This window comes from Lipophrys pholis, assembly GCF_963383615.2.
Source record: "Lipophrys pholis genome assembly, chromosome: 15".
NCBI lineage: Eukaryota > Metazoa > Chordata > Actinopteri > Blenniiformes > Blenniidae > Lipophrys > Lipophrys pholis.
In genome coordinates, this window is record NC_137642.1 from 5,775,649 (window position 1) to 5,789,301 (window position 13,653).

At 41.9% G+C, this 13,653-nt stretch overlaps 1 protein-coding gene across 1 annotated transcript in view; it reads right to left on the minus strand.

The window, feature by feature from the left end:
• Nucleotides 1-1,372: 1,372 nt before the first annotated feature.
• camkmt (calmodulin-lysine N-methyltransferase) overlaps nt 1,373-13,653 on the minus strand; it is a 117,843-nt gene continuing 105,562 nt past the window's right edge. The window contains exons 10-11 of the mRNA XM_080481097.1: nt 12,843-12,974; nt 1,373-2,900 (exon numbers count right to left, since the gene is read on the minus strand). Of these exons, the coding sequence (XP_080337223.1) occupies nt 2,802-2,900; nt 12,843-12,974 (231 nt within the window). The 3' untranslated portion in view covers nt 1,373-2,801. The remainder of the gene's footprint in view (nt 2,901-12,842; nt 12,975-13,653) is intronic.

Here is a 13,653-nt window from a genome sequence, read left to right on the forward strand (position 1 = left end):
TGAATTTGGACAGATGGCAGTACATCACAGGGCAAACAGTCAGACATACAGTCGCACCAAGTTTAGAGTGACAGATCAAATGTATGTTCTTGGATTATTGGAGAAAACCCAAACTCTCCACATAGAAAATTAAAGTTTATGGGAGCATCAAATTTATATAAAAAACAAAGTTTAGAGCGATGCAACAAAAGGCTGCAAAAGTAAGTGATACTACTAAAACTTCAGTAGATATTCTCAATATCTATAATTATCTGATATGTCGTCTCAGTTAAAATAGGGTTTCATGAAAAGTGAGAAAATGACTGCGCATGGTTTATCTAAAGTTCTACAGTGTCTCATCTTTTTTGAACTGGGGTTCTCGATACAGTCTCACGGTAGATTCTTTTCAGCAGGACGAAGCGAAAACAAACAGCATCTCCTGGGAGATTGTGCATAGGTCCTTGGATCACAGTGAAACATGGAAACACTTTGCTGTTGGCAGGCTGAGCTCAAAGACTACGAGTGAAGGACACGAGAGGGACTGCATGGAAAAGACCTGAGTTGAACTAGTAGATGTTGGGTTGAATATTTGCTGACAGGGGCGTTTTAGATCAGACTCAAGATGCACAATTTTGCAACCATGTTCAATATATTAAATAGCAAATAAGAGCTGATACCAACAGGCAGCTGTAGTTGATCAGGAGATATAACATATTATTGCAAATGAAAAAATTCACTCAGGTTTGACCAAAAAGCTAAAGTACAATGTTGTATTAGAAGATACAAGCACATCAATGAAAGTGAAACTGGGCAGATCTGAACTTTAAATCAAATTCTGTCTGCACCCACGTATTGGAAAATAAGACCAACCCAAAACATTTCAGTACATGGTATAACATTTCATATTATTTCATATCAACGCTTCGATATCGGGTTTATGTGACAGGAAATAAGAACACTCTTCGAGTCCTTCCAACATTTCGTCATTCTCTTCAGATAAACAAAATCTCCAGCTTTTTGCAGCGTTTAGCAGCGACAACAGGGATCTGATGGCTGACATTCGGAAGGTTCACTTCAAATCACTTTTAAGGGAGTCGCTCACATTGAAAGAAACGCTGGCGTGAACGCTGCACCAGTACGGTCAGCATGTTAAAGTCTGATGGCTGCGACCCGGTCCCTGGTGTGCACCGAGCAGCTGTGTCGGTCTGCTTTAAAACCAACTATACTTTCTGCAGGCTGTAACTTAGAATAGAAGACTTGGTATAAACATCATCTCCTAATCTAATTTCTATTAGGTTGTATTTCACTCAGCAAATATCAAGATCCATACGTTTTTAGATCTTTTGATTGACTGTAAATAATATCAGCATGAAATGAACCAAACCATTTTTTTCCCACCTTTATTACAAGGGAACACTACCTAAGATGTTCTACTTTCATTGATGCACACCTGCAACAAGCTTCAGCTGCAAAAATCAGTCAGAGCTGATCAGTTCAAAGATTAGAAATCTGCGCAAAACCATGTGAAATTAATTGACGATGGGATGTAGTAAGGTCTGCTGGTAACCCATGGCAATAACACTGAGCCATGCGACTGTTCGCTCCCGGGCGGCAACAATTGCTCCTCGCTCTGAATGCAATATGTTAATGAACTGTAGTAAGAAGGAGTTAATGTTGACCTCCAGCTGCGATGAATGAGATGTATTAGAAGAAATTAAAGCAAGGAAAGTGAGGAAACTGTGAGCTGCTCCACAGTCTGCGGCAATTAATGAACCGAAGCTGACCTCTGCGCCACGGCCAGAAACACAGTGACGTAGGTTAATACCGACTGGTTAAAGATGAATAACAGGCACATGTAGGACGACTGACTGAGCCAACTGACTTAATGACCGGTTTGTTGGCTGGAATGATGACTTTTTCTTTCAAAGGTAGAGTCTGCAGTTCTCTCCTGAATGCCCCTCCAGCTGAGTATTCGACGCGTGCAGTAAAAGTCTGCTGCTTTTTGAAACTGCTTTAATAAAAGAAATCTAAACAAAAACTTTTGAGACTGAAAGACATAATACTGTTTTACGGGTTCAGCGAGATGCAGAAATACACAAGTCTTCAGGTTCTGGCTGTAGTCTGTGCATATGAACTAAGCAGGCCTTCGCTGAATGTACAAATAAATACAGCCGCAAGTGAAACACGACAACATGACTTCACCTCGCCTCGCTGGTGAATCTGGTCTGTGATTGGATACTTGTATTGTCGTAGTGCTGGAGGCCAGCGCCATGACAAACACCTGTGGAAGTCTCTATAAGTGTGTCTCCAAGATTTATTTCTAGCTATCATACACACCTGAAGAGTTTGCACTATTTCAAACGCATGTCAGATAGTGTTCATTTATATGCGTCACAGTGTGAGCGTATATATTCATAAACAGCTTCTATGTTTGGACTTTTTTAGTCAAAGTTATCCAACAGCGTATGCGATTTGTGTTGCGCATTCTGTGCTTTTCATCCATTCATAAAACTAAACTGTACTGTGGTCAAGTGTCTGTTCAGAACTACAGACTCTACTTTTAACTGTGTTTAAACGTGGGACAAAATACTGGCTGGAGACGCAGTTAAACTTCCTTGGATGGATTATTGACTGAACAGACCCACCAAGACTGGTCTGGTGACTTTATAGAAGAAGTGTGTTTTTTTTTTTTTGTTGTTGTTGTAGTTGTTGACATGTAGCGGCTTGTTAAGACAAACTGGGTCATAGTGTCTCCGGTTTTCCTCGAATATGCAGCGATATGGAGTGGTGCTGTGCACAGCCGAGGACTCACTCGTTGTGGTTTACTGAGTGTGGCGAACAGGCTGAGGTCCTTTGGTCAAGGTGATGAGGCGAGGATAGTGGATGTTCTCATCGTAGGCGTCTTTCCCCTCGCTCAGCATCTGAATGGCACAAAACATTAGCAGAATTTTGAATCCTCTCTACACTCGATTGAAATCAAGTCAAGAATATTCAGTCAGGAAAAAAAAAACACTCGGACGACAATAGAAAATTCAAAACAGCTTTGTTGCAGAGCTCCTCGGTTACTTTTGATACTTCCCCTCATTAGTCTGTGATATTGCCTGGCTGTAGTGCTGAAAACCAAGATTATATTGATACAAAGTCCTTTAATAACCTTTAAATAAGTCACATCACTAAATAAAGATCTCCTTAAACGCCTCATTATTGTCAAAGTAGTTTTTGATTTGCAAACGTCAAATGAAAGTGAATAATCTGATGAGTTTTTTTTTTTAAATCCTCTTTTTATCAGGCAGTTTATTCAGAATACCACAGTTTCTCACTTTTTTTGGAGTGCGACAACAGAAAAAGCTGCAATTTCAGAAATGAGAAATTCAGTCTTTGTGCTTGAGAAATAACAGAAATGAGTAAATCGTGATCAGGACACTCATGAACACACGTGATCAGATATTTTTTTATTATAATAATGCAAAATAGACTAGTTACTCTTGCTGTATAAGGAGAGGCCCTGCAAAACACACACACACACACACACACACACACACACACACACACACACACACACACACACACACACACACACACACACACACACACACACACACACACACACACACACCTTTGTGGGGTGCCCATGCGGTGCCCTTTTAAACAGACTTGGCAGCTCAGGCATGCACCCGGCTAATCAGCTCGCTTAGCGTCTGGCCAAATGATCAGAGTCTTAAGGAAGTGAGTTTACAGTGTGTGTGTGTGTGTGTGTGTGTGTGTGTGTGTGTGTGTGTGTGTGTGTGTGTGTGTGTGTGTGTGTGTGTGTGTGTGTGTGTGTGTGTGTGTGGTGAGAACACGATGCTGGAGAAGTGTGTGAAAAGGACTCTTCACAACAAACAAAAACTCAGACTGACCCCAAAATCTCATCCGTCAGCGGCATGTAAACGACCCAAACCGACAAACTGCAGACTGAAATGTTTTCCACACAGAACGAGTCTGTTCTGTAACATTAATAAAATCAGGGCAGGGCCAAATATTTAATCATTTAAATATATTCATTGTCTTTTATCCCCTAACTACTATTTATTATGCATTCATTAAGTGTTTTCTCAGTTTGTTTTCATGCCAAATTTATTGTTCTTTGTCTTGTGAATGTTTATTTTTAATATTTCACGTGTTTGTTTTTTTTAAAACATCAGTTTCAACTTGTTTTTCTCTTTTTATTCTTTTTTTTTTTAAATCTTCATAGGTTGCTTGTTGAAATAGGAGGAAACAGGAATTTGTAACCTTTTTATTAATATGTTAATACTTTAATGGCTTTTGAAAGTCGTGAAAGAAACACACAAAAAGTTGAACAAAATCATCAGTGTATCATATATGTTTAAAACGTCTTGATATATAAAAAAAAAAATTCTCCCTGAAGTTCTGTGAAAGTTTATACATTTCCATGTTTTTATAATACTATGTCTCATAAAATGGTCTAAATATAACTGTTTGGGTGCATTGGGTGACTTTTGCAGATGGACAATCTCAATTGCAATAGTTTTATGAGTGTACTCAGACGGTTTATGTTATTATAAGTGTGAAGCAGCATTGAAATAACCAATTCCATGAATCCTGCCTGACTTATATTTTCCTTAATGTGCAGCATCAATTTAATGAACCTATTATTGTTTTTTATATATTTTTGGATGAATCAAACGTCCCATAAAACGGTACCGATCTGCATGGAAAGTATTACATGATTAAAGTTTCGATTGAGGGCTACAGTTAAGTGAACTCTCAAAATTCTCAATTTATTTTCAGCCTCTAATTTGAACTCATTGAAATTATAATCCACTTTGTTCATTAGCTTTAAGTCATCTCATGATAAATTGTGTTTAAAAAACGAAGCATCCTGTTCCTTTTCAGGGAGAAGCCAAGTTAAATCTGTATTTCTCGGACATGCAAAAAGGTCAACTTAAATAGAAATTATGAATTATTACTTCACAGAAAAATATATCTGCTGCTGTACATTCACTTCAACTTTAATATTACTCACAGGCACATCACTTCACCAGTGAATGATAAAAATACTCAGAAAGTGTTACAGTTCTAAACACATCTTTAGTAGACTGAATATTTCATCCAGTTGACATCACACCTTCTTAATAATGAGTTAAATCAGACACATTTTGCTTTTGATTGAGAGGATATTTGCATTAAGGAAACAAGTGATGTAAAAAAAAAAAAAGCATTATCAGAAGAAAATAGTTCAGATTTACTTTGTCACTGGGTTTCATTAGGATGTTTGTTTCTCATACTGTAAAGAAAACCAAGTCAGATCACAGCGAGGAAGTTATACAGAAGTAAAACTTGTGAAATGGCAGGTTTCTCCTTCATGTTCTTCCTTGGGACCCCCCCCCCCCCCCCCCCCGAGGCTTCCTCCCCACACTTTATCCCATTAAAGCGTGAAATCGCGGCTCCACACCGGCTCTCCTCATCCTCACTTTGACTAATTTCTCTTCCTTTTTTCTTGAAAATGAACAAACTGCTTGTATCTGCCTCTCTTTCCTTCAGACCCCCCCGCCGCCCCCCCCCCCCTCCCAGTGCCCTTCATGCACGTTATCTCCGTGTAGCCATCCCTCCAGGCACCGGCCGGTGAGGTGAACCTGTGACCCCCAGAGAGAGGGTGGTGGGGGGGGGAGACCCGGGGGGGCGTGGAGGGGCAGCTGCTGCTACTCCCCCCCCATGCTAAGCTTGCTACGGGGACCACAGCCAGCATTCACATTCAAATTCTATCAGGCAGAAGGAGCATGAAGGCGATAGATGGAGGGATGGAGGGATGGAGGGATAGAAAAAGCAGGAGAAGAAAGGAGGGGGGGGCCTTAACGCGGTGAGGGCTGAGCGCTCGCAGAGGTGAAAAGTTTAACAAGCAAAGCTGTTCCTCCTGATCGCAGGCTGCCTAATCAGCTTCATGGGTGGCTGGCTAAATCGGCTCTCAGCCCGACCCTCTACCCCTCCACCCCTCTGCCCCCCACAATCTTCTCTTTTTATTTTTAACCCCCCCCCTTTCCAAGGTGCAAGACATTTTAGTTATTGCCACTTTTGCACCAGCTTCTGCCTCCATCGCTCCAGCTCTCATTTTTACTCTCCATTTCTCTGCTTCCTAGTTTTTGTCGACTGGAAGAGAAAAAAGTGAACAAGGTGGAAACACAGGGAGGAGGAGGAGGAGGAGGAGGAGGAGGAGGAGGAGGAGGAGGAGGAGGAGGGGTGCTCTGAGACAAGGGAGGGATGGATGACCCGGATGTCTGGGGTCTCTCTCTGCAGGATTAGGAAGCAGAGAACGAGGGATTGGGTGGATGAAGAGATGAGTAAAAGGAAAGGATAGAAGGACAGGCTTGAATAAATAGCGAAGTGGGTCGTGATGTAGGAAATGGGAAGATAGAGGCGAGCCGAGGGAGGGAGAGAGGAGAAGGGCGAAGGCAGATATATCAGGGAAGGAAGGGAAGGAGGGAAGGACGGGGGGAGAGAAGCCATGAAGAAGAGTGTGAGTGCACGGACGCAGTGGGGATACTATTTATGCATGTGAGGGAGATGGGGTGTGTGTGTGTGTGTGTGTGTGTGTGTGTGTGTGTGTGTGTGTGTGTGTGTGTGTGTGTGTGTGTGTGTGTGTGTGTGTGTGTGTGTGTGTGTGTGTGTGTGTGTCTGTGTGTGTGGGTTGGGGGGTGGGGGGTGGGTACACACGTGTACACACACCGTCGCTCCAATGTGTGTGCATGTGCATCTGTGAGAAATTAAAATTCATGACTCTCTCTTCACAACCATTTGAGTAACAAGATTAAGATGGCGGGTTAGAAAATAGTGCTGGTATTATCAGGCTGCTTGCAGTCCCTCCAGCTGCTTCCCTCTCTATTCCACAACAGTGGGGATAAGAGGATAACGCGCTAGCCCTGTCTGCCCGTCCCAGCACATGCCTCTCACACACACACACACACACACACACACACACACACACACACACACACACACACACACACACACACACACACACACACACACACACACACACACACACACACACACACACACACACACACACACACACACACAGAAAAAAAGAAGTTTTAAGACACACTACCGCTGCACATTGGGCCTGCCTGCCTGCTGTCTTCAGCCCCTCGAGTGTGTGTGTGTGTGTGTGTGTGTGTGTGTGTGTGTGTGTGTGTGTGTGTGTGTGTGTGTGTGTGTGTGTGTGTAAAACTACAGTGTAGCAAGCCAGAGGTCTGCAGAAGATTCATAAAGGCTGAAAACACTCCCTGCTCCCTCTCTCTCTCTCTCTCTCTTCACACAAACACATGCAAAGCAAACACCACGATTCGCAATGTATTCCAAACAAAAACAAATCTGACACGTGTCAAACTGGGAGCGCGGAGGAGAGCCAGAATATTCAACTGCTACTGGGAGTACACGGTGAAAAGCAGCAGGGCCAGATGCGAGAGCTTTGAGAAGAAAAAAAAAATCTCAAAAATGGAAGAAAACTCATGAATTGCTCAGTTATTCCAAGGTACTGTGGAGTTTTGAGCAGTTTATTGCAATGTTGACATTAGAGGAAATATTATTTGATAACTTTCAGTGAGATGACCATTTGATGTTGTGTTGGTTTATAAATGGACCAATTGGAAAAAGTTTCACCATAAAATCTGCAAAATAGCAAAGTGAAGGTGTTTGTGGCTGCAACAATAGATGACAATGATTGAAGCCCAAAAAAACGGATTATAATTTCAGATTTCACACTGTTGACACCTGCTACTATATGACAAGTCCTGAAGTGGAGTCCAGAAGTCCTGACCGGACTAGACTCGACACTAGAAATGTAAAGATGTGATATCTGGCAACACACAGAGCCCAGTATTGTCTATGCCTAGTTATGAATGATGGGTAAATATGTCCCTTTTTATGTTTTTTACTTTGTGTTTTTAATCACTCGTCATTTTCTCAATTATTTGAATAAATAAGGTATTTTTAGGGTATTTAACATTAGTAGTGTATTTAATCTCATTTCTAAATACATCTATCTCATTTTTTTTTTTTAAATTCTTGTAAAAGGCTGCGAGGTGGCTAATGCAGAAGTCAGTGAGATTGTCCATGGTTTGAGTTGGCGGGGGCCTTTCTGTACAGAGTTTACATGTTTCCCCTGTGCTTACAGTATATGGTGTTTTTCTCTGGTCTTCATCTCACAGTCCAAAAACATGTTTGATGGTAATTGGAGACTCTATGTTGCAACACCACTGTGAAAGTGTGTGCATGTGTGTGTGTGTGTGTGTGTGTGTGTGTGTGTGTGTGTGTGTGTGTGTGTGTGTGTGTGTGTGTGTGTGTGTGTGTGTGTGTGTGTGTGTGTGTGTGTGTGTGTGTGTGTTTGTTTCTGTGTGTGTGTGTGTCTATCGCCGTCTTTACCTGTGACCTGTTCAAGGCGTCACCCTGCCTTCACCCGCAGTCAGCAAGGACTGACTTCGGTCCTGTGAGACCATAAGTTGAATAAAATGGTCTAGCAGATGGATGGATGAAGGGATGTTTGTTTGTTAAAGTAGGTAAAAATTTGATTTGTGGGATTCACCTGTCCTATGAGACATATACAATATACATATACATATATATTTTCTTAGGTGCTTTCAATCCAAAATACAACACTGGCTTTAGTCGTTTTAAATGAGATGATACTGATTAAAGGTTAAGGTCCAATCACAGATATGAACTGTAAATTCAAACAATCTACTCAAACACAGTGGCAGTGACAAGATGAGTTAATTTAGCTGAAATTGTCAGCATTTTTTACTTTTTTTTCCTCTGCAAGTTGTTCCTCTGAATATATACAGGGGCTTATGGAGGAGACGTTTTTGATTTTCTTAAGCCACAGTGAAAGAAAATCCATACTGTGTGGTCCGCTGTCGGTTCTGATGTGCATTTTTCTTCATCTGTGATCCGCCGGCTGCAAGTAAATATAGTCCAAGAAAGCTAATCTGTAGTGCAAATGAGTAGCAGCTGCTCATTTGGATGTGTGTAAGTGTGTATGTGTGTGCACGCACACAGAGGTAGTGTATGTTTCGCAGTGATATCATCATGTGGGGTGTGTGTGTGTGTTTGTGTGTAATGTCTCGCCAATATGCTGTCTGAGTGATGTCTGGTCTGTGTGGGATTGTGATAGGGCTTGTTTCTTAGCTGTGCTCACGGTGTGTGTTGTGTGTACGAGTGTGTGTGTGTGTGTGTTTCGCTGACTGACCACTGTAGAAACACACACATGCACGTACACACACAAACCCACACCGGGGTTGTTCAGAGTGTTCATCAGAAGATAAGCAGAGGAGACTTAATCACCTTCAGATGTGAGGGGGGCACTTCAACTTGTCCTGATATCCACACACACACCACCTGACCCCAGTGTGTGTGTGTGTGTGTGTGTGTGTGTGTGTGTGTGTGTGTGTGTGTGTGTGTGTGTGTGTGTGTGTGTGTGTGTGTGTGTGTGTGTGTGTGTGTGTGTGTGTGTGTGTGTGTGTGTGTGTGTTCAGGAGTGAGTCAAACAGTTTGACACTAAACCTTGAATTCAAAGAAAAGAGGAAAAAAAGAGCATAATTTCAGGGTGATGCTTTTTTTTTCTTTCTTTTTTTTTTTTTTTTATCGTACATCAATTTTAGTCTGAATTTCACTTTGTGCTGTGAACACGCGCTGTTGTCAAGCAGCTCTCATTACTAAAACAGGTCTGAGTGGCAATTTTCTCCAGCATTTGAGGTGCTGAACCATCAGAATTATTCTGTGGCCTTGAGGCCTAATCAATTCTCTCCAGAGCTCCTTTTAAACAAAGTTGTATTTCTTTTAAATGTATGACAATGACAACATCCACTTTAATCCCAATGGGGCTTTTTTTCTTTTTTTTCCTTTTTTTCCTGTGGTAACTTTTTCTTTCCCTCTTTTCTATCTCAAACTCTTTGTTATATTTCAAGGTTTTGCATGGTCTTGCACTGACCCACTACACCCGATTATTCATCTCAAGCCATGTTTTTATGTATAAGTGGCTTTAAAAAGGGTGTTTTCCCTTGTAAATTGTAAACTCTCTCGCCTCATAGCCACGTATGTTGGGTTCACATTAGGGCCAGGTCTTTCTTTGTGGAGTTTACAAGCCAGTTTTTTTTTTTTAATATAAAACAATTCTGGATTTTTCTGTGTTATTGCATGCTGTCCCAAGATCAATTTAAACATTAAACATTTAAAAGACAACTAATATGTCAATGTACAAGGTCTAAACTGACTGATTACAAAAGTCAGTTGACCGTCGAGAAAAGTTATGTATTAAATGCAACAGAGGACAAGCTGCTACATGTTTTAAAAAAAACTATATTGATGACAAAGCAAATTCTGAACAGCAACACATATATTATGTAAGGCCAAATGCAGGAGACATGATTGCAGAGTTCATCTCAAAGAGAGAAAGATATTTTATGAATCCATTCATCTTCTGTGTCAGAGGAGGCGTCTCCTCGTCCAGGAGCGGGAGCCTGAGCATGTTGCTCGTCCATCACATCGAAAACACACCCAACAAACATTCACACATGCAATCAGACTCAAACCCAGCGTAGAGTCGCCAATTCATCCAACAAACCTTCCCGGGAAACAAATAACAACGCTAACCACTTCAGCACAACGCAGCCGTTAACTGGACTTTGCTGTAGACCCTATCATCAAAAGACTAGTTTGGTAATGTTGGTGGATTGAACCAGTGTTGCCATCAAAACGACTCAGTGGAGAGTTTTAACTGTTTCCTGTGGCAACTGATGACAGTTGGTGGATATGCAGCTGTTTACTGTCCGCTCTCCTACGGGTAAGGAACAACTCCTCCACGACCGTAAGTTTGATTTGTGACTGTGGACTAAATAATCAGCACGTTTGAATGTGAGTCTCTGTTAGTCACACACAACCCTCAATGTACGGAAAGTACTGGTCAACCAGTTCAGACATTTTACACTGCTGGCTGCAGGGTGCACACAAGTGCATGCTTAATATGCACTCCAGTCCTGCTTTGTAATAATAAAAGATGAGACCGCTCCGTATCCAGTCGGTTCTCTCTGCCGAGGCGCTCCTGTGCGGCATGTGGCGTGAAAGACTCCAGAGCGAGAGTGATTCGGGTGCACAAAGTGAGGGCGATTGTTCATGGATAAGTTGGGGAATGGTGAATTATAAAGGAAAAGGTGGAGACAAGGAGTGAGATTTGGCTTGCTGAGGTTCAGGCCACTTTAACAGGCACTCTAATGGCAGGTCTGTCCAATTCTCCCACCGGTGTAGGTGAACGTGCGTGCACCAATTTAGCCCGCGCCGTGCTGTCCTGTTCTTCTGTAACTGTGTGTGTAATGGAGTTAACAGCTGGACACCACTTCTTTTAACACAGCCCACTCGCGTGCTTTCTGTCGTGCCTTTTTTTTTTTTTTTTTTTTTTTTCCCTTTTCCTCTCCTTTCTCTCCTTCGTTCTCTCATTTCCACAGCGATAAGTTAAAGCGGCTTGTTTTCCCCTCTGATGTGTCTATCAAACAACAGGCTAATCTGCTAGTCATTACGGCGACCGAGGACAAATAATTCTGCACATTTCTAAGGAGAGAAAGAAACAGTCTTAACTAGGTTTTCACTAAAAGTTTTAACGGAATCAGATGTGTACATCGTTGTAGAGTAGTGTGGACTTTGTCCTACGTTTAAAACAGTAGAAGCCTTCATTTTATTTGAGGTGTTTTTTCCCCATGTGGTTCCAACTTAACAGAAATAATACGCAATTAAATTATAAGAGGTTCCTCCCATAATATAAAGCGTTTGCATTAAGAAATTCCTTTAAATTGACTGACAGTGTGAATCTGTGTGAGTGTCTTTCTGTGTAAGCCATGCAACAGGCTGGAGACCTGTCCAGGTGTACCTTTTCGCCTCTGACGGCTGAGACAGGTTCCAGTCCGACCTGAGCATGAATAGAGTGGGATTATAGGACAAATAGACACTGTTGAAATTCAAAACGCTCTTCCAGACCAGGACTGACCTTCTGCCTTCAATATATGTACAGTATACGACGGAAAAGTGAGTGAGAAATAAAGTAAATGCTGGATAGTTGATCTCAAAACAATGTCGCAGGATTTAACTTTTTCAACGATGCTTCAAAGAAATACAGATGATCAGTGAATGAAACTGTTGTGTTCACTGTGTTTTCGCTCCACCTGCTACAGAGGAAAACGTGTGGAAAAATAAACTATGTAATGCTCTACTACAGTGGTGTTCAATCCTGGTTGTGGACGGCTCCTATCCTGTTACAGCCAATCCCAGCTAACTATGGGTCTCCAGTCCATCACAGGGCCAGTTTGTCTCTACTCATAAAGATTATATATAGTGGACCTGCTAGTTCAATAGCATATGGTCCTTATGAGATGTGTGATTATAGTTTGAAATTGAGTCTTTGCACAGGGGGTGAAGGGCTTCGGTAGCACTCATGTTTCACAGATTATCTCTAGTTAGAGTATGTGTTCTGGTTTTCTTCCACAATCCAAAAGCAAGTGTTTGTTTGAGGTTAATTTGTGAGTGTAAATTGTGAATGAGAGTGTGTGTGTCTGTCTGTTACTCTGCGTTTGGCCTGTGATGGACTGGTGACCTTCCCAGGGTGTAACCTGCCTTCACCCAGAGTCAGCTGGGATTATGTACCAAACATGTAGACACAAATTGTACCTTGGATAAGTGAGTCCTCAAGCCTCAAGTCCTTCGACATCAAATCCTACAAAACCGTCACATATGTGTAACAGTTCTGACACTCATCAAGGTATCTGGGATGTTATATGTAGCCTATGTTCAGTGGACTGGAGTGATGCGCTCATATTTCCTACCTTTATGTGAACTTCCCAGACCTGAGCATCGTATTGCTGGTGTTGAGACACGCAGAGTCCGGCCTGCTGCGCCAGCTGACAGAACAGTGACAGAGTTTCACCGCGAAGGGGAGCGAACACCAGCGCCATGCCCTTAACGGAGTAAAAAAAAAAGAGGACGATGAGGTTGGACAAGTTGGAGATTATAGTCCAGAAGACATCTGTGGGACACTTCACGCATTCACTCATTTTTCTTTCAATATCCATTGTTTAGCTTTTGAACACAAAAAAGGGAGGACATTCTGCACATGCTGGGTTTTTTTTCCCCCTGAAGGTACATATTAGATGATAAACTAAACTGAAAGCACAAAGTAAAAGCTAATCCGATCAAACCTGTAAAAACCGAACACACATGCAGGTGTGAGTGTGTTCGGTTTACGAGGGATTGTGTGCTTGAAGTGTCGATATCGGCGTGTGTGAGCGAAGGAAAGAAGGTGTGTGCCCGCGCACACACATCACAGACGTCCCGAAAATACTAAGAGGATTACAAACAGGTTCAAAGTTTCTTTGAAATCCTTCAGCTTTGGTTCTTATTTCATGTTGATCGTGTTATTATTGTTTTAATTAAACGTAGCAAAAGAGGAACGCTCGCACAGTCGCATATATACAGCAAAACACGCACAATGAAATTCACAATGACAACACAGGAGCTAAGACAACACAAAGACCGTGAGCACAGCAGGACCACTCTGCTTGATAGATGATTTCTCATCTGGATAGTCGGTAGTATTTCCCCCTCTAACCCTACACTCTGACTAAAACCGCAACAAAA